Below are 22,226 nucleotides of genomic sequence, written 5' to 3'. Positions count from 1 at the left end.
CAGCCATGATCACATTGAATGGCGGTGCTGGCTCGAAGGGCCGAATGGCCTCCTCCTGCACCTATTGTCTATTGAAAGCCCAGGAACGAAGATTACAAAAAGTGGTGAACACTACATGTGAAGTCCATCATGGGTATTGACCTCCCCACCACCAGGGGGGTCTGGAGGAAGCATTGCCTCAAAAAGGCAGCCAGCACCTTCAAGGACCCACACCACCCTGGCCACTCTCTCACTTCTGCCCTCAGGAAGAAGGTCCAGGAGTCTGAAAAATGTACCGTCCAGGTTCAGGAACAGTTTCATCCCAACAACATTCAGGCTACAAAACACTACGAACTCCAACTAAACTGAACTACGAACTGCCTTTGTTGCCCGAGGGACTTTGGGCTTTGATTTGTATTTTTGCAATATATTGAGTGCTTTTTAAAATTTCTCGAACTATTTTTATGCTTATTTATTATATAATCTATTGAGTACTGTGCTAACAAATTTGTTGAGCTGCTGCAAGGAAGAATTTCTTGGTGCATTTCGATACATATGACAATAAAACACTTGCTTTTGACAATTGAGAACATCATTTCAAGGATCACAGAACAGGATTATCAAGTTTTGCTGGGTAATGTCACTCTGAAACTATTGGTTCAATGGTTTCTTTATTATCACGTGTGCCAAGCAAGGTACAGTGAAATTAATTTTTGTTATACAACTCAGCAAGACTATTCCCGTTCATGACACAATCCCCCGGTTAGTACAGAATGTACAGAACAGCCCTCCGAGTCCATATGCAAGAGACACCATTCTGGTGCCATTTTACGGTCCAGGCTGCAGCTGGCCACAAGGGCCCGTTTTAGCCAGCACCTCCACTTTGGTCGTCCCACAAACCAACGTCCCTTTCCTTGTCTGGCCCTCATCAGCCCTTGTTCCCCGGGATGCGCCTTCTGCAGCGGACCTCGAGGGAGTGGAAGGTACGACCCCCCCCCTCCCCGGAACTCCTTACCTGTGGTATGTTTCAGCGTGATGTTCCCTATTTCAGTGTTTGCAAGTTTGAAGGATCTGAAGAAGGCTTCCGACACAAAATGCCATCTATCCATGGTCCCCAGAGATACTGCCTGACCCGCTGAGTTGCTCCAGCACTCAGTGTCTTTGTTTGTATGGTTGTTTCCTTGCAGTCTTTGCAACCAGATCTCAAAGAGACATGCAATACACTTGCATTTGCAAATGCAAACACGTCACTATTGGAGGAATGCTGTGACAATGGGAGGGGTTTTTACAGATTGGGGCATTTGAGCAGGCTGTCTGCACATTCTTTGCATAACGGAGGGGACCCCCAAAAAATTCCAGGAATGCAGTTAGGCACTTCTGGAAAAAAGATTTGTCGTGTAATTGCCCCTCTGTAAATTGCCCCTTGTGTGTAGTGAGTGGATGAGTAAGTGGGAATAACATAGAACTAGTGTGAATGGGTAATCGATGGTTGGCGTGGCTTGTGATGGTTATGTTGTATTCATCTTTCATACATTTTTGCAAAAAAGAATTTGTGATGATTTCTTAGCATCACCCACGTCATGAAATCTCTGCCCTTTCCACCTTCTCCACAGACAGACGGTCATCGAAATAGCATCTCTCTCCACAAACAAGGTGATTTTGTCTTTGAATCTTGGCTTTGAAATTGATCCGTCCTTACTTTGATCTTTAAAACACTGTAGTGTGTCACCTAGCTTTTTTTGTGATAACTACATGATGATTGAGAATGTCATTTGACAAGGATCTCAGAACCAGATTATCAGGTTCCCCAGTACAATGTCACTTTGAGACTGAAAAACAAAGTGGTGGATGAACTCAGCAGGTCAGGCAGCATCTGTGGAGGGAATGGTCAGACCACATTTCAGGTCAGGACCCTTCTTCAGACAGGCAAACATGTTTACGTCTAATTCTGACGTGTGAAGTACTTGCAAAATTGATGTCCACAATGTGCCGATAAGATTTTCTGTGGCAATTTCACTTAAATTATATTAGAGTCATAGAGTCATGCAGCATGAAAACAGGCCATTCGGCCCAACTTACCCACATTGACCAAAATGCCCCAACTATATTATTGCTGGCTCAAGGCCCCAACTATATGATGGTGCTAGCTCGAAGAGCCAAATGGCCTCCTCCTCCACCTATTTTCTATGATTCTATGCCTGCATTTGGCCCATATCCTTCTAAACATAATTTCAGAAGTCATAGGAGCAGAAGTAGGCCATTTGACCAAATGAGTCTACTCCTCCATTCAATCGTGGCTGATCTATCTTTCCCCCTCAACCCTTGACACCCTTACCAATCAAGTATCTGTCAACCTCTGCTTTTAAAATACTTGGCCTTCTCAGCCATCTATGGTAATGATAATACAGATTCAACACCCATTGACGAAGGAAATTCCTCCTCATCTCCTTTTATTCGGAGGCTATGACCTCTGGTCCTAGACTCTCCCACAAATGGAAGCATCTTCTCCACATCCACTATCCAAGCCTTTCACTATGCAGTAAGTTTCAACGAAGTCCCCCTTCATCCGTCTAAATTCCAGTAGGTACAGGCCCAGTGACGTCAAATGCTCATCATACATTAACGTAATCATGCATGGGATCATTCTCGTAATTCATTTTCTATCCATGTACCTGTCTTTTAAATGTTGTTAAAGTGTTCCCTCCACTGATAAGGTTTATCTTTGATATTGGCTCTTGGCAGAACGGACCTTGTGAGTTTGGCCCGCAGCCACTCTAGACAATGCTGAAAAATTCAGGTATGTTTTAGTTAACATGAAATCGCTAAATGCTCTGTGTCCTCGCCACCCACCATCTGTACTTTGGGTCACAGACTCTCTGTTCAACATCTGCCTCCAGGTGCCTGATAAACATTTATTTTCTCTAGAGGCCAAGTGGGTTTTACAATTCAAGAACGCGTTACATGGTGGTTAATTAGCTCTTCATTAGTTTATCAGCCACCGTGGAACCGGGAAAAGTGGACCAGATGCAACTAGTTCTCAACCTTGAGGGATTGCCAAATTATGTTCTATCCAGGGATTCTTTACACTGTCATCAATAGTTTTCTAAATGTAGTTATTTTACAGAACCCGCTTTAGTCAGAGGGGGGTGGATCAGTGGAAGTCATTACCACAGAAGCTTTAGGCTTTAGAAATACAGCATGGAAACAGGCACTTCGGCCCACGAGTTCACGCCGACCAGTGATCATGCCATACACTAGCACTATCCCACACACAAGGAACAATTTATAATTTTACTGAAGCCAAGTAACCTGTAAAGCTGTACGTCTTTGGAGTGTTGGAGGAAACCAGAGCATCTGGAGAAAACCCACGCGGACACAGGGAGAACGTACAAACTCCGTACAGACAGCACCCGTGGTGAGGATTGAACCTGGGTCTCTGGCGTTGTAAGGCAGCAACTCTACCGCTGCGTCACTGTGCTGCCCTTTTTTGGAACATCAGGTAAAAAAGGTGGAGGCCAAGTTATTGGGTATTTTTGAAGTGGAGAGTGACAGATTCCTGATTAGTACAGGTGTCAAAGGTTATGGGGAGAAGGCAGGAGAATGGGGTTGAGAGGGAATGATGGATCAGCCATAATTGAAAAGCAGATTACATTCGATGGGCCGAATAGCCTAATTCTGCTCCGATGACATGAACCTATTGGAGGGTGCTGATAAAGAAGCCAAGAGGTTCTTCATAGACGTTGGTCATCGTGGACATGAGGACAGTCCAGAAGTTGTGGACACACTATGGTTCTTGTTGGTCGGCACCTTCAGGTTGTCTATGAAGCGCGAACCCTGGGCACACAAGACCTTCCTCGTGATTTTCCGACAGCAGTATTTCCGTTCCCTCTGTTGTTTTGGGGCCAGACCGGTGGAGATTAGGATGGTTTAGCTGGCAGCAGGTCTAACTCTCTTTAGTACTGCCAGTGTGCTTGCAGACCTCCCTGAGATAATTACATACCAGTGACTAGATAATGTGAAGCCCTGTATTCTCTGACAGCTTGGCATTGTGGGACAGCTGGTAGAGCCGCTGCCTCACAGCGCCAGAGACCCATGTTCTATCCTAAGCTCAGGTACTGTCTGTGTGGAGTTTGCACGTTCTCCCTGTGACCACATGGGTTTCCACCCACATCCCAAAGACGTGCTCGTTGTAGATGAATTGGCCTCATCAAATTGTCTCTGGCATGTAGCGAGTAGATGCAGAAGTGGAATGGCATGGAACTAGTGTCAACTGGTGATCGCTGGTTGGCGTGGCTCGGTGGACCGAAGGGCCTGTTTCCATGCTGTATCTCCAAACTAAAACTAAATTAAAAACAAATGGAATTAGAATAAGATGACGACTGCGTGTTTTGCTGCAGGATGGGGCAGTGGCAGAAGAGGTGAAATAATTATTGATCCCTGTCTTCTGCAACGTAGCCATCCAAAACTGCTTGAGGACGTAGCTCAGCGGTAGAGCGCATGCTTTGCACGTGTGAAGTCCCGGGTTCAATCCACAGCATCTCCAGGTTTACTTTTGGATGGCCACCGTGGTGCAGCGGTAGAGTTGCTGCCTTACAGAGCCGGAGACCCAGGTTCAATCCAGACTGCGGGTGCTGACTGTATGGAGTTTGTACGTTTTCCCCGTGACTGTGTGGGTTTTCTCCGAGATCTTCGGTTTCCTCCCACCCTCCAAAGACGTACAGGTTTGTAGGTTAATTGGCTTGATGTATGTGTAAATTGTCTCTAGTGTGTGCAGGATAGTGTTAATGTGCGGGGATCGCTGGTTGGTGCGAACTCAGTGGGCTGAAGGGCCTGTTTCCGCACAGTATCTCTAAACTAAACTAAAACTGAACTTCCAAGGTATTCGTCAGATGCCAAGGCAGCAATGAGTCAAGAAAGAGTAACAAGGTAAACAAGTTGTTTACAATGTACTTTAACACATGGAACTGCCAATGCTGGTTTACTAAAAAGGACACAAAGTGGTGGAGTAACTCAGCGGGTTAGGCGGCATTTCTGGAGGACATGGATAGATTTCTGGTCAAACACAAACTGCATCAGTCTAAAGAAAGGTCCTGACCTGAAATGTCGCCTATCCATGTTCTCCAGAGATGCTGCCGAACCTGCATAAAGCTTGATTTGACTGGAGAGCATGCAGAACAAGCTTTTCACTGTATCTCTGCACACGTGACAACAAATAAATCAAACGGGCTGCCAGGGAGAATAAAACCGCATGATGCAAACCCCAGAAGCCAAGAATAAACACCTGAGACACCCCACCCTCCTCCTGCCCCAGGGATCTGCAAGACCCAGACAGTCTGCAAGTTCCACGTCTGCCTCATCTTGCTCTGCGTAACCAGAGTGGAAGCATGTAATCTTCAATCCAAAGGAAGAACTAAGAACAAAGACTATCCAGTCAAAGTGGAGATACAAATATAGCCATGAATGACAGGGACAATAGACCAGGGTTCATTAACATTGGAGTTACGAGTGCATACGATAATCGTTGATCAGCTAACAGAATTAAAAGTGTTGGGCGGGTTGGACTACATGGAGGAACTTTGGACCAAGAGGATGTACCATTGGTGAGACACTATTGATTGGGCAGTTAGAGTCATAGAGTCTTACAACAGGCCCCTTGGCCCAACTTGCCCACACTGACCAACATGTCCCATCTACACTCATTCCACCTGCCTGCATTTGGCCCATATTCCTCTAAACCTATCCTATTCATGTACCTGTCTAAATGTTTCTTAAACGTTGTGCTAGTACCAGCCTCAACTACCTCCTCCAGCAGCTCATTCCATGCACTCACTGCCACCACCACAGTTGTTTGAGTACATTGAAGCAGTGACAGATTTCCTGGAAGAGCTTCTTGCAGAACACAAAGATTCACATTAAAGAGAAAGCTTTAATGATCATCCTCAGCCATAATTCCAGTTTAAGTCTGGAAGCAGTCCAATTCTTAAATTCAAAGTCACGGTGACCTTGATGGCCACTGGGATTGCGGTTATCTTTCTAGTTAGTAAGTGTTTGTGGCTGCAGCAGTAACATCATCTTCATTGAAGTGCTGCACTGCTAGGATTGCTTTTAACATGTTAAACCGAGGCTCTGACTGCACACATTGAATGCAAAAATTATTCCTAAGTACTTTTATTCTCAAGAGTAACAGGCAAGTTGCCATCAATGTCTTAAATGCTTTACCTTCCAATTAGCATTATTTGCTATTAATATGCCTCCACTGCTGAGGCCTATGGTATTTCCTGGTTGCCAACCATTTTAAATTCCCTTCCCATTCCCGTATTGACCTTTCTGCCCTGGGCCTCCTCCACTGTTCGAGTGAGGCCACACACAAATTGGAGGAACAGCACCTCATATTCCACTTGGGTAGCTTACAACCCAACGGTATGAACATTGAATTCTCAAATTCTCTATTGTCTATAAATTTTAGGCAAGCTCCAACTAAGCACTCCACAGCTGCAGATGCTGTCTACACCCAAGATAGATGCAAAATGTTGGAATAACTGTTCTGAACCTTTTCATGCCTCTAGTTCTCCCCCCCCCTCCCTACTCTCAGACTGAAGAAAGGTTTTGACCCGAAACGTCACCTATTCTTTTCCTGTTCTCCAGAGATGCTGTTTCACCCACTGAGTTAATCCAGCATTTTGTGTCTATCCATAGGTTTTAAGATATGAAAGAGACTTCAGGCGGGGGGGGGTACTAAGTTACGGTACAGCAGATTGCTACATTATCAGGCAAGAGCTAACAAGAGTAAATTGGGAGCGGCTGTTGTTGAGAAAGCCCACGTCAGACGTGGGAGTTATTTAAAGGACAGCTGATCAGAGTTCAGGACCGGCATGTTCCAGTAAAGAGGAGGGATAAAGATGGCAGGGAAAGGAAACCTTAGATGACCAGAGAGGTTGTACATTTGGCTAAAAAGGAAAAGGAAGCACATGCAAAGTTTAGGAAGATAAAATCATATACAGCTTTTGAGGAGTATTATGCAAGCAAGAAAGAGTTAATTAGAAAGGCCAAAAATGGCCACAAAATGTGACTGCCAAGGCAGATTTAAAAAAAACCCAGGGCAGACAACACCAAAATTGGTGGAGTTACGGACAGAGAGGAAGGTTGTCAAAGGACACAGTGCGAGATAGATCAGTTACAGAAATGGGCAGAGAAATGGCAGATGAATTTTTTACTGAACATGTGTGAGGTGATATGCTTTAGAAAGTTAAAAGAAAGAGGCAAGTAGACAGTTAATGACAAAACCCTTCACAGCATTGATGTACAGAGGGATCTTGGGGGTCCAAGTCTGCAGCTTCTTGAAAGTAGCAACACAGGTTGATAGATTAATAAAGAAGGTGTATGGCCTGCTTGCCTTCATCGGTCACTGTCAGGTAGTCATTACAGCTGTATGAAACTTTGAATGGGCCACATTTGGAGTATTGTGTGCACTTCTAGTTGCTCCATTGCAGGAAGGATATGTAGGCTTTGGGGAGGATGCAGAGGAGGTTTACTAGAATGCTGCCTGGATGAGAGGGTATCAGCTATAAGGAGGTTGGACAAATTTGGATTATTTTTTTCTGGAATGTCAGGAGGCCGAGGGAAGACCTAATAGAAGTATATGAAAATTATGAGAGGCTTAGATAAGGTAGATCGTTAGGACCTTTTTCCCCAGGGAGGAATGTCAAAGACAAGAGAGGATAGCTATATAGTCAGAGGGGGAAAGTTTAAAGGAGATGTGCGTGGCAAGTTTTTTTTAAAACACACAGATTGTGATGGGTGCCTAGAACATCCAAACAGGTGTGGTGGAAGCAGATACGTTTGTTGCATTTGTATAGGCACATGGATATGCAGGGAATGGAAGGATATGTATCATAGGTAGAGGAGATTAGTTTAACAGCATCATGTTCGGCACAGACATTGTGTGCTGAAGGGCCTGCTCCTGTTCCATGTTCAATGTTAAATGTGCTGCAACTTTACTACTATACAGCATCAACTATACTGTTTTCCACAGAATTAATGGTTTGATAGAAGTTTACATCACAATTGTTTAAGAGACAAATGACCAAACAGAATTTCAGGAATTAGGGCAGCGCAGTGGTAGAGTTGCTACCTAACAGCGTCTGGGACCCGAGTTCCATCCTGACTATGGGTGCTATCTGTACGGAGTTTGTGCGTTCTCACTGTAACCGCGTGGGTTTTCTTTGGGTGCTCCGGTTTCCTCCCACACTCCAAAGATGCCCAGGTTTGTAGGTTCATTGGCTTTGGTTAAATTGTAAACTGTCGCTAGTGTGTAGGATAGTGCGAGCGTACGGGATGATCGCTGGCCAGCGCAGACATGGTGGGCCGAAGGGCCTGTTTCCACACTGTACCTCTAAAGTCTAAAATAGTTTTCACAATATGCAGCGAGATATTTATCTGAAATGGAGCTGAAATAAAACATGATGGGATACATGGCCTCAATGTATGTTTAGCATTTCTGTGACACCCCAAAATATCAGAGGCTGACTGGCCTATGACAGCTGAAAGTGTGGTCTCAGGAAAAACACAAAAGAGAAATAAAGGCAAATTTCCAAAAGGTTGCAGAAGCTGGATTGTCCACCAAAGCAAGAACACAATTCTGCAGATGCAGCAACACTGACGAAAAGTCATCAACATAAAAAGTTAACTCTTTCCCCGACCACAAACATTGCCTGGCCAGCGGAAGAACGAGAGTTGCAGAGTAGGTCATGCAGGTGCTGCCAAAGACTCTGTCAAGAGAGACTATTGAGCAAGTGTCATATTGACTGAAGAAGGGTTCCGACCCAAAACATCACCTATTATTTTTCTCCAGAGATGCTGCCCGACCCGCTGAGTTACTCCAGAATTTTGTGTCTATCTTTGCAACAACTTTGTTAGGTCTAGTAATTATCACCTGCATGCACACCTGCAGACATTTCTTGAAGCATACATGATGAACTCATTGATTACAGAGATAGGAAGGATTTATCATCAATTTGAATATGATGCCCAAATGTTCTTGTCTGAATAAGTTCCAAAACACATAATTAGACGCACACTTCCAGATTCAGGGACAATTTTTTCCCAGCTGGCTATCAGGCAACTGAACTATCCTATCACCAACTAGAGAGCAGCCCTGACCTCCCATCTATCTTTAATCGGACTTTACTGGACTCTATCTTGCACTAAACATTATTCCTTTCATCCTGTATCTATACACTTTGGAAGGCTTGATTGTAATCATGTATAGGCTTTCCGCTGACAGGTTAGCACACAACAAAAAGCTTTTCACTGTACATCGGTACATGTAACAATAATAAACTAATCTAAACTAGACAGGCATTTAATGTTGAATAACAGCACATTTTAAAATGAGCAATAACAAATGGAAGTAAACGGTTTTGATGGGTTTGTAGCAGATACTTACGGCTGGCAGAGTTTCACCAGATCTTGGTCAGTGGTGCCCGGTGGCAGTCCTCTGATGTAAAGGTTCGTCTTACTAAGCTGTTCCCACCCTGCGTTACTGCTGCCACTGCTGTTGTTGCTGCTCGTGAGGGGACTGGGAGGGGCCATTGGATGCGAGGTGGGTACACAAGAAGTCTACAAAAAAAAGGAAAATGTACTTCATTTTATATTCTTTACACTTTAGACATTTAGAGACACAGCGTGGCCTGCCTAGTCTGCACCGACCAACCATCACCCCATACACTAACACTATCCTACACTATCCTAGGGACAATTTATCATTTTACCGGCCAATTAACCTACAAACCTGTACGTCTTTGGAGTGTGGGAGGAAAGAAGAGCACCCAGACAAAACCCACGCGGTCACAGGAAGAACTTACAAACTCTGTGCAGTCAGGATCAAACACGGGTCTCTGGCGGTGTAAGGCAGCAACTCGACCACTACACTACTGTGCCACCCACAAATTTATTAAACCTGACAGGCAGACTGCATATTTCTCATATACACTGGAATCACATTTGAAAAGTAGATTCTTAATGATTTTAAGGGTAGCAGAGCTGGCAAAGCTGCTGCCTCACAGCACTAGAGACCCAGGTTTGATTGTGACTTTGGGTACTGACTGTATGGAGTTTCCCCATAGAAACAAGTAACTGCAGATGTTGGTTTACAAAAGAGGGCATAAAATGCTGGAGTAACTCAGCGGGTCAGGCAGCATCTTTGGAAAGCATGGATAGGTGATGTTTCACATTGGAACCCTTCTTCACATGCTTTCCCTGTGACCAAGTGGCTTCCCGCTGGGTGCTCCCATTTCCTCAAACATCCCACAGACATGCAGGTTTGTAGGTCAATTGGCCTCTGTAAATTATCCCTAGTGTGTAGGGAGTGGATGCAAAAACTGGGATAACAAATAACTATTGAGAACAGGTTATCGATGGTCGGCGTGAACTCGGTGGGCTGAGGGCCTGTTTCCATGTTTTATTATTAACAGTAAAACAAAATTAATACATGCAATATGTTTATCAACATACAGAAATAGTAATGCGAAATTGTATATCCACTGCTACTAAAATTGAAGTGCAATGGTTAAAGGTAATTGTGTCGTTGAAAAGTCTTGAATAGGCCCGTTGATATGCAGGGGATGGAGGGATATGGATCACGTTGCAGGCAGAGATTAGTTCAACAGTCAAGACTGTTTTATTGTCATATAGGTCCCTGACAGAACAATGAAATTCTTACTTGCAGCAGCACAATAGAATATGTAAACAAACCACTCTGTAAATAATATAATAAACAGGAAAAAAGTTTTTATACGCACATACACATAAAAACAAACAATAATTGTACAAAAAGACAAAACCAATGGCCCCAAATCAATGTAGTTCAGAGCTTATTTGAAGGATGCAGTGTTTATTAGCCTGATGGCTATAGGGAAGAACCTAGCAACATGTTTGGCATAGACATTGCAAGCAGTAGGGTCTGTTCCTGTGCTGTACTGTTCTATGGAATGTGATTTTAAGCCAACAAATCTGGTTTTGCACTCAGATGAAGGGGTTCAATACCTTAAAGTTCAATTGAACTAAATCATTTTTCTTCAATTATCTTGAAGCTTTCTATTTATTCTCAAATTCAATCTTTTTCAATAAGTGAGGTCGGTATCTCGACTACACATGTCGATCATTTGCGATAAACATTCTCGCCGGCTGAGCTACTGTGTGTATGCAGACCTGCGTTTCATCCGTATTTTCCAGTTTTGCTTCTTCGAGGTAAGAAAATACTGCTTTCAAAACTATTAACTAGGTGTATTTATGGTTAATTTGTACAAAACTACGATGATTTTGTTGGTTTTATTGCTTTATGCTTCGATGAGTGAACGAGCTAGTGATGATGAATAACAAACATTTTTTTTGTTTTTTTGTTTTGGAGGTGGGGGGCGAATGAAATGAAATGTATGATTTCTATAACTATCAATAGACTTCTGAATGAGTTCTGCATGTACATGTGTAAGTAAAGTTGTGTAGTGCAAAACTTAGTCGCGAGTCTCCTGACTAATCATGTCTCTTCTGCTTCCCATAACATTGGATAATTTTAATCAGTATTTGATATTCTAATTTTCTGTTATAATCTTGTGATTGTGTAAATTAGTTTAATATACTTGCACCATTTTCTTTTGCATTGTAACTTGGACCAGTATGCAATGGACATGCTTACAAGACTCTATTTGAATTAACATATGATTGACTGTTATTTATTTTGTTTTATATGTTACTGCGCAAAGCCATGCGAATTTGTGCAATTTTGGGCTGTGGGAGTAGCACGTATCACCTGAATAAGTGGATGCAGAATGTGTGTGACTGCCGCAACTGTAAATTTGCAACGGGAAACGGTTTCTGCCGAAACAGTGAGCAGATAGTTTCCCGTTGCAAATTTACAATTAGCGCTAACCAGGTTGTTTATCATTCTAGTGCCAGTAGACCCCAGAATCAGTTCACCCTCACTAGAGGGGGGATAAAGATGGCATGGTAAGGAATTAACATCATGAAGGGACTAAGGGGTAACATTAGATGACCAGAGAGGGTGTAAATTTGACCAAAAACATAAAAAGGAAACACATGCAAAGTTTAGGAAGAGGAAATCATGTACGGCTTTTGAAGAATATAAAGCAAGCTGGTAAGAAATCAATTAGAAGGGCCAAAAGGGGCCACAAAATGTGACAACCAAGTCAGAAAAGAAAACCCCAAGGCAGACTACACCAAAATTGGTGGAGTTGTGGACAGAGAGGAAGGGTGTCAAAGTGCGAGATAGATCAGTTACAGAAGTGGGCAGAGAAATGACAGATGGAGTTTATTCCAAGCATGTGCAAGGTGATGTGTTTTAGAAGGTTGAATGAAAAGGGCAAGTGGGCAGTCAATGACAAAACCCTTCACAGCATTAATGTACAGAGGGATCCTGGGGTCCAAGAATCCCTTGAGTAGATGAGAAAGTGAGATTCATGGAACTAGTGTGAACCTAATCTAAACCTAAACCAAAGTGAGGTGCAGAGGCCCAAGTCTCGCAGCTTGGTTTGGAGGGGATGATTGTGCTGAACGCTAAGTTGTAATGGATGCAACTCATACACAAGTTGATGCACCGCATTTCCATCACACGCGCTTTCACACAAAGAGTGGTGGGTGTACGGAATGAGCTGCTGGAGGGGGTAGTTGAGGCAAGTGCTATCGCAATGTTTAAGAAACATTGACAGGTATCTAATCTCATTACAGAGTGCTATAATTACTCCTTTTACTGTTAATTCGCTAAGTACTCTCATCCCCTGGGACAACCGAGTGGTAAGCAAGATATTGATATATATATATATATATTCATACCTTTTTGTTGCTCTATTCATTGGTTCTATTATTGAAGATCAAAACCCACTCTTACCACCAATTTCTCATAAATTATAAAATGTCATAACCACAGTGGACGACTATTTCCTTCCCCATTGATACAGAAAAAAACCATTTTAAGACAAAACCTTCCCCTTAAATACATCAATCCCTTTCTGTTGAATATCACACGCTAGACGGAGAATAAAGTGGCATCGTGTAAAGGGAGGAAGTGAGCAACAAGAATCAAAAGGGGAAGGGGAAAACAGCAAAAGAATAACTGAAGGAGTAGTCCTCTTCAACCCTCACCACGTCTACCGATGCTCCATAGACGGCATATTATCAGGACGCATCAAAACCTGGTTTGGGAACCTCCATCCAAGGCCACATGAAATTGCAGAGAGTTGTGGACGCAGCCCAGACCATCACGCAAACCAACCTCCCTTCCATTGACTCAGTCTACATGTCACACTGCCTCTGCAAGGCCACCAGCATAATCAAGGACCAATCTCACCCTGGTCACGCCCTCTTCTCCCCTCTCCCAGCAGGCAAGAGGTACAGTAGTTTGAAAACGCACAGCTCCAGATTCAAGGACAGCTTCTTCCCAGCTGTTATCAGGCAACTGAACCATCCTCTCATCAGCTCGAGTGACCTGGCAGTGACCTGACCCCCCATCTCCCTCATTGGAGACCATTGAACAATCTTTAATTGGACTTTATTGGGCTCCATGTTATATCTTGCACTAAATGTCGTACCCTTTATCCTGTATCTGTACACTGTGAACAGTTTGATTGTAATGATGTATAGTCTTTTCTTTGACTGGATAGCACACAAACAAAAGCTTTTCACTGTACCTCGGTACACATGATAATAATAATTTAAACTAAACAAAACAGAGAAGTGAGATAGCGAAGAGCAAGTGGCCACATATGCGCTATAAATCAGCAAGAGCAAACACAAGAGCAAGGGAAGACAGTTCCTTTCAGAGTCATAGAGCACGGAAACATATCCCTTGGAGCATCTCGTCCAATGCCCCAGCAATTAGTTCCCTAGCTTCTCACAATGTCTGGGACTCTGAGGTTCTATCGCCCTTAATATTCTTAAGAAGGGGATACAAAGAAATGCAGATGCCAGTTTACAAAAAAAGGACACAAAGCGCTGGAGTAATTCAGCAAGACAGGTAGCAAGTTCAGTTTAGTTTAGAGATATAGCGCGGAAACGGGCCCTTTGGTGAACTGGGTCCGCACCGTCCAGCAATCCCCGTACATTAACACTGTTCCACACACACTAAGGACAATTTTTACATTTACCAAGCCAATTAACCTACAAACCTGTATGTCTTTGGAGTGTGGGAGGAAACCGAAGATCTCGGAGAAAACCCACGCAGGTCACCGGGAGAAAGTACAAACTCTGTACAGACAGCACCCCCGTGGTCGGGATCGAACCCGGGTCTCTGGCGCTGCAAACACTGTAAGACAGCAACTCTAAGGCTGCGCCACCGTGCTGCCTGTAGAAAAGAACTGCAAATGCTATTTGTCAATTAAGATAGACACAAAGTGCTGTTCAGGCAGCATCTCTGGAATCCCCTATTCCTTTTCTCCAGAGATGCTGCCAGAGTGTGGGTCCGAGGCTTGTCACTTGCTCGCCCTCGAGGACCAGGAGCTGGAAGGAGGAGAGAGCCAGCTCCACCGGCAGATGCTGGGCAAAGGGCTGGTAGGAGAAACAGTGGCGGGTCTAACCTTCCACGCCTTCAAGGTCGGCTGCGGGAGGTGCCCCCCGAAGCACGAAGGCTGATAGCCTGGAGAGGAGAGATGGACGGCTCGGCTCGCTGGCAATCTGAAGGAGGTGATGGCTGCAATGGGCCTTATGGTCAGCTGCAGCTTGGACTGTGTAAGATAGTGCTACAATCTGGCGACTATTGCATATGGACTCAGTGGGCAGTTTCTATGCATGGGGTACTTCATCAGGGACTGTCTTTACGTGTGGCAACAATCTCACTGATCTACACACCACACAGTTGTCAGAGGTTATGGGGAGAAGGCAGGAGAATGGGGTTAGGTGGGAGAGATAGATCAGCCATGATTGATTGGCTGAATAGACTTGATGGGCCAAATGGCCGAATCCTATTCCTATCACTTATGACCAAACAAATATATATCACTGTACCTTGGTAAACGTGACAATTAAAAAAAAGAACCATTGAGAGAACCCAAAGCAATTTTGCAATCTGCGTGATCTTTGCAAAGATGACCTGATCACATTTGCTGCTTGGGTTTGGATTAAATTCCTCTAGGTGATGCACAAGAACATCAACCTGAACTAAAGAATTCCACGCCTTTTTGTGTTTGGACATCAGGCCACCTCACCCCACTTATCGAACAATGGATGTTAAGTGTGATTGGTGATTAAACCACATAACCACAAAGTAATGTAGTACAGGAGCTTGCATCAGTCAAAGTTAACATGATTCTCTGCTAAAGGGCACAAAGTGCTTGAGTAACTCAGCAGGTCAAGCAGCATCTCTGGAGAACATGGATCAGTGGCGTTTCAGAATGAGATCCTTGAGGGCAAGGGTGTCCATCCAAAACATCACATTGTGAGCACTTTAAGGCCCCATATCTGAGGAAGGATGTGCTGGCTTTGCAGAGTTTCCAGAGGAGGTTTACAAGAATGATCCCTGGAATGGTTGGGTTAACATATGATGAGCGTTTGACGGCACTGTACTCGCTGGAGTTAAGAAGGATGAGGGGGGGATCACATTGAAACTTACCGAAGAGTAAAAGGCATGGATAGAGTGGATGTGGAGAGGATGTTTCCACTAGTGGGATAGTCTAGGACCAGAGGCCATAGCCCAGAATAAAAAGATGTACCTTTAGAATTGAGACAAGGCAGAATGCTATCTGAAGAATTTCTTGAGTTTAGTTTAGTTTAGTTTGGAGATACAGCGCAGAAACAGACACTTCAGCCCACTAAGTCTGCACCGACCAGCGATCCCCGCACATTAACACGATTCTACACACACTCGGGACAATATATACTTATACCAAGCCAATTAACCGACAAAACTGTACGTCTTTTGATCTCGGAGAAAACCTACGCGGTCACAGGGAGAATGTACAAACTCCGTACAGACAGCACCCATAGTCGGGATCGAAGCCGGGTCTCTGACGCTGCAAGTGCTGTAAGGCGCAAATTGGAGGAACAGCGCCTCATATTTTGCTTGGGCAGCTTACACCCCAGCGGTATGAACATTGACTTCCGCAACTTCAAATAGCCCTTTGCTTTCCCTCTCTCTCCATCCCCTCCCCCTTCCCAGTTCTCCCACCATTCTAGCTCTATCCCGCCCACACCCCTGACACCAGTCTGAAGGGTCTCGACCCGAAACGTCACCCATTCTTTCTCTCCAGAGATGCTGCCTGTCCCGCTGAGTTACTCCAGCATTTTGTATCTACCTTTGATTTAAACCAGCATCTGCAGTTCTTTCCAACACATCCTCGTAAACCTCCTCTGCACTCTCTCCAAAGCCTCTTCATACTTCTTGTAATGGGGCAACCAGAACTGCACGCAATACTCCAGTTTACAATTCCTGGACGTTACCTTTTCTCCAGCTCTACAACCTGCTCCAAATTCTTAGTTCATCTTGGTACAATTGGCAAAATTGCTTTGCATTCTCTGAAAGCCTGTCCAATTTTTTGATATGAAGTTGCCTGGAATTGGCTCCATGGAAGAAAGCAGAGGGTGATGGTGGAAGGTTGCTTCTCAGGCTGGAGGCCTGTGACTAGTGGTGTGCCTCAGGGTTCGGTGCTAGGCCCGTTATTGTTTGTCATCTACATCAATGATTTGGATGAGAACATACAGGGCAAGATTAGCAAGTTTGCTGATGATACAAAAGTGGGTGCTTTTGTAGATCGTGAAGATGGTTGTGAAAGATTGCAGCAGGATCTGGATCGATTGGCCAGGTGGGCTGAGGAATGGTTGATGGAATTTAATACAGAGAAGTGTGAGGTGTTGCATTTTGGGGATGTCTAACAAGGGCAGAACCTACAAGGGCCATGGTAAGCCTCTGGGGAGTGTTGTAGAGCAGAGTGATCTAGGAATACAGGTCCTTGAAGGTCGAATCGCAGGTAGATAAGGTGGTCAAAAAGGCTTTTGGCACATTGGCCTTCATCAGTCAGAGTATAGAGTATAGAAGTAGGGGGATCATGTTGCAGTTGTACAAGACATTGCTGAGACCGCATTTAGAATATTGTGTTCAGTTCTGGGCACCATGTTACAGAAAAGATATTGTGAAGCTTGAACAGGTTTAAAGAAGATTTACGAGGATGTTGCCAGGACTAGAGGGTGTGAGCTATAGGGAGTTGAGTAGGCTGGGTCTCCATTCCTTGGAGCGCAGGAGGATGAGGGGTGATCTTATAGAGGTGTACAAAATCATGAGAGGAATAGATCTTCCAGAGTAGGGGAATTGAGGACCAAAGGACATAGGTTCAAGGTGATGGGGAAAAGATTTAAACAGGAATCTGGGGTAACTTTTTCATACAAAGGGTGGTGACTTGACTTGGGTGTATGGAACAAGCTGCCAGAGGAGGTGGTTGAGGCTGGGACTATCCCAACATTTAAGAAACAGTTACAGGGGTACATGGAGGGGACAAGTTTGGAGGGATATGGACCTAGTGCAGGCAGTTGGGATTAGTGAAGCTGGAACATGTTGGCCGGTGTGGGCAAGTAGGGCCGAAGGGCCTGTTTTCAACACTGTATCACTCTATGACTCAAGTTTAAGGTGAGTGGGGAAAAGATATAATAGGAAGCTGCGGGCAACTTTTTTTACTCAAAGGGTGGTAGGTATATGGAATGAGCTGCCAGAGGAGGTAATTGAGGCAATTACTATCACAATGTTCACAAAACTTTTAGGCAGATACTTGGATAGGATGGGTTTAGATGGATATGGGCCAAACACAGGCAGGTGAGACGAGGTTAATTTAGTTTAGAGAAACATTACAGAAACAGGTCGTTTGGCCCACCGTGTCCGCACCACCCAGCGATCACCCGTACACTAGTACCATCCTACAAACTTGGGACAACTTACAATTTTTACCGAAACCAATTAACCTACAAACCTGTACGTCTTTGGAATGCGAGAGGAAACTCTGAGCACCCGGAGGAAACCCACACAGTCGCAGGGAGAACATGACCATAAAAACAGCTGCTGTAGTCAGGATCGATCCCGGGACTCTGACGCAGTAAGGCAGCAACTCTACCGCTGTGCCACTGTGCTACTAATGTAGAAGGGATCTGTTGGTCGGCATGGGCACATTTGGGCCAAAGGGCCTGTTTACACACTGTATGACTCTATCTCAAATTTTATACACAACTAGCTCTCATTTGGCACTCATAAGTTTCCTTGGATCTGAGGCCCGTGATGCCCAGCCCATTGCAGGCAGACACAGACATTAGGATAAAGTTATGGCTGCTTCCGAATTGAAGGATCATTCCCGCAAGTGGGCGGTGAACTCTGAATCCGACACTTCAATTTCCTGTCAGATAAGTCCTTGGAGAGTTATTTTCATTTCTCCCTGTCATCCCATCAATCATATGCATTCCAATGAAAGGTCATCAACTCTTCTAAACTCTCTCACACACACTCGTGCTCTCTATCTCCATCTCTTTCTCCCTCTCTCTCCAATGACACTGGCCAGACTGACCACATTTAATTTTTCACTGTGGATTTCAAGTGTTTTTCATTTAATTCCATAATGTGTTTGATCCCATTGCCAAAAAATGTCCAAGCACTATGAAAATGGGGGATGAAGGAAATTGTGGGATCATTTAGTTCATTAAGCCATGGAAAAGCAGCAAAGTGGTGCAGCATTAGAGCTATAGCCTTACAGCACCAAACACCTGGGATCGATCCTGACCTCAGGTGCTGTCTGTATGGAGTTTGTACGTTCTCCCTATAACCTTGTTGGATTTTCTCCGGGTTCTCCGGTTTCCTCACACATTCCAAAGACATGCAGGTTTGTAGGTCAATTGGCTTCTGTAATTTGTCCTTGTTGTGTAGGATGCGAAACTGGGATAACAGAGAACTAGCGGGCTGACGGGCCTTTTTCCCACGATGTATCTCTAAGCCAAAAACTAATCTTCAGAATGGGAATGAAAAGTAGTGAAAAGGATGCAAAGAGGCTTTAAAAAAATATTTTGTCAAGTCCAAATATTCTTATCTCAACATGCCCTTCCACCTATTTTTGTGTCATAGGCAAACATGGACACTTTAAATTCTGCCTCCTTCTTCAGAATATTAATATACATTGCAATTAATTGAGAGCCAGGAACAGATCCCTGGATAGGCCACTAATGTCATCCTACCCAACCGAAGAAGCCTCATTTATTCCAACTCTTGTCTGTGGCAACCAGTTTTCAACCGATGCTACCAGATTTCCTCCAATACCACAAATTCTTTTTTTAAAAGTTTAGTTTAGAGAATCAGGCCCTTTGGTCCACCAAGTCTGCACTATCCAGCATAGCACTATCCTACACACTGGAGACAAGTTACAATCTTTACCGCAGCCATTTTACCTACAACTCTGTACGTCTTTGGAGTGTGGGAGAAAACTGGAGCTCCCAGGGAAAACTCAAGTGGTGACAGGGAGAACGTACAAACTCCGTACAGACAGCACCTGAATTCAGGATGGAAATTGGATCAGGTGCTGTAAGGCAACAACTCAACTGCTGCGCCACTGTACCGCCTACTCTTTTGGAAATATGCATAAGTATCGCATCCGCGAGCTCCCTTCTATTTACTCTGGTTGTTACATGAACTATCGCCATTTTGTCAAATATGATTTGCCTTTCATAAACCATTTTGACTTGGCTAGATTATATTCCACTTTCCTAAATGATTTGTCATTTATTCTTTGATTATTGACTCTCGTGTCTTGTCAACAATAAATGTAGAACTAACCGGCCTATAGTTTCTCATCTTTGGTCTTCCTTCCTTCTGGAATATCATTTGATGTTTTGTAATCCAGAGTCCCTCCTGGAATTCAGTATCTCTGCTGTCATGTGCTATAAAATCCCCAGAGGAATCCACCGGGTCCTAGCAACCTGTCTGCCTTTAGTCATAGAGTCACACAGCACGGAAACAGGCCCATCAGCCCAACCTTTCCATGCCGACCAAAGTACCCCATCTAAGCTAGTCCCACCTGCCAGTGTTTGGCCCATATCCCTCTAAACCATTCCTATCCATGTACCTGTCCAAATGTCTTATAAATGTTGTTATGGTACCTGCCTCAACACCCTCCTCTGGCAGCTCGTCCCACATACCCACCACTCTCTCAGTTTTTCTGATGCCTTGTCCCTCATGACTGCGATGTTTACAAGTCCTGCTATGCCATTTGAAATTAATTAACATCCCATGATAACAGATGGGCTGTGTCCTCCATGGTTACGACATGCAAAATAATGGTTCAATATATCTGCCATTTTTCCTCATATTAAATTTTCCAGCCTCAACTTACTTTACCCACCAACTTCCTTTTATATATCCAGAGAAACATTTACAGTTTGCTTTGATACTTCAGGCATGTTTTGTCTCAAACACTTCGTGAATCTGTGGAATTCATTGCCACAGAAGGCCGTGGAGTCCAGGTCAATGTATAATTTTAAGCAGAGATTGACAGATTCTTGATTAGTAAGGAGTTACGGGGAAAAGGGAGGAGAATAGGGATGAGAGGGAATGACAGATCAGCCATGATGGAATGGTGGAGACTTGATGGTTCAAATGGTCTAATTCTGCTCGTATAACATATGAACTTCTGAAATCAGTTCCACCCCTTATGACCATTTTAGTCTTATTTTTGCTAGTTCCCGAAAAAATCCCAGTCCTCACATCTTTTGCTACTCCTTGCAACTTTTCAATTCAGCATTATTTTTGATTTCCTTTGTTAGCCAGGGATTGTTCCTCTTTCGCCTGGAATCTCTTTCCAAATACAATAGATATAAATTGCTTCCAAACATTATGAACTTGCTGCAAGTCTAAAGAAGGGCCCCAACCCAAAACATTGCCTGTCCATTCCTTCCACGGATGCTGCCTGACCTGCTGAGTTCCTCCAGCACTTTGTGTTTTGATCAAGTTTGCAGCATCTCCAGTTCTTTGTATCTCTGTCGGTACAAATCTACTGAGTTATCTCTTATATAATTTATTTAGTCCATTCTGGACAATGCCAGCCTCATTGCAATGTAGTTGAACTTAAATAAGCTCAAGACACTACTTTAGACCTGGGGTGTTAACTCTCAAATTATCTCTGGACCTTTCTCCTGGCTGAGGAATCTATGAAAAGGGGCGCAGCCTCACAATAAGATGTAGGTCAATTAAAGAAATGTGGACATGCTAGACCAGACCGTCACACAAACCAATCTCCCTTCCATTGACACTTCACGCTGCCTCGGCAAGGCCACCAGCATAATCAAGGACCGGTCTCACCGCGGTCACTCCCTCTTCTCCCCTCCAAGGGTGTCAGGGGTTCTGGGGAGAAGACAGGAGAATGGGGTTGAGAGGGAAAGGTAGATTAGCCAAGATTGAATGCTGGAGTAGACATGATGTGCCGAATAGTCTAATTCTGATCCTAGAACTAATGAACTTGCCAACCATTTCAACTCCCCTTCCCACACTGACCTTTCTGTCCTGGGCCCCTCCACTGTCAGAGTGAGGACATACACGCTGGAGGAACAGCACCTCATATGGGTAGTAGCTTATAACCCAGCAGTATGAATGTTGAATTCTCTCATATTAAGTAACTTCTACTAACACTCCCCTCCCTCTTTGCCCCCTTCTCCTTCCTCCACCCTAGTTGTTTAACCAGTTCCACAGTTCACCATATTGTATCCCTCTTGAGATCACACCTTCCTCAGCCAACAATGGGCCTACCAGGGCACCTCCCTGCCTGAGGTCATTTGTTGCTGGCCCTGATCTTTTCTCACCACCAGCTCTTTACACCCCCCTCCCCCCAACCACTACATTCAGTCTGAAGAAGGGCCCTGACCCAAAACGTCACCCATCCTTTTTCTCCAGAGATGCTGCTTGGCCCACTGAGTTACTCCAGCACTATGTGTCTATCTTTACTGGTTCTTATCACTGTATGGAGGTGCTTCACACCATCAAAGCTTCACCTTTCCCCCCTCAACCTTTGTACTTTAACAATGGCTTGACTCGAGAACCGACCAGTTTAACAGGGCTTTCTCAACTTTAATCTCATAAAACACTTCAAATCATTAACAACTGACAGAAGATTCTTCTTTTTGAGTTTTTCATCGCTGACTGGCCTCTATTTAATTAATAGGTTTATAGTTTCATTTTGAAATAATCACATAGGCAATAGGTACCTAATAGTTCAAAAAGTAAAATTACT

At 44.1% G+C, this 22,226-nt stretch overlaps 1 protein-coding gene across 4 annotated transcripts in view; it reads right to left on the bottom strand.

Annotated features, from left to right (window-relative positions):
- Positions 1-22,226, bottom strand: part of LOC144595916 (RNA-binding motif, single-stranded-interacting protein 1-like) — a 74,991-nt gene that overhangs the window by 29,170 nt on the left and 23,595 nt on the right. For all 4 annotated transcript variants that reach the window (XM_078403822.1, XM_078403823.1, XM_078403825.1 and 1 more), the window contains exon 2: positions 9,425-9,597. In XM_078403822.1, the coding sequence (XP_078259948.1) occupies positions 9,425-9,597 (173 nt within the window). The remainder of the gene's footprint in view (positions 1-9,424; positions 9,598-22,226) is intronic.

The sequence above is a fragment of the Rhinoraja longicauda genome, chromosome 8 (genome assembly GCF_053455715.1).
Source record: "Rhinoraja longicauda isolate Sanriku21f chromosome 8, sRhiLon1.1, whole genome shotgun sequence".
Taxonomy (NCBI): Eukaryota; Metazoa; Chordata; class Chondrichthyes; order Rajiformes; family Arhynchobatidae; genus Rhinoraja; species Rhinoraja longicauda.
The sequence above is the reverse complement of the archived record's forward strand: the minus strand, read 5'-3'. Positions and strand labels throughout refer to the sequence as shown.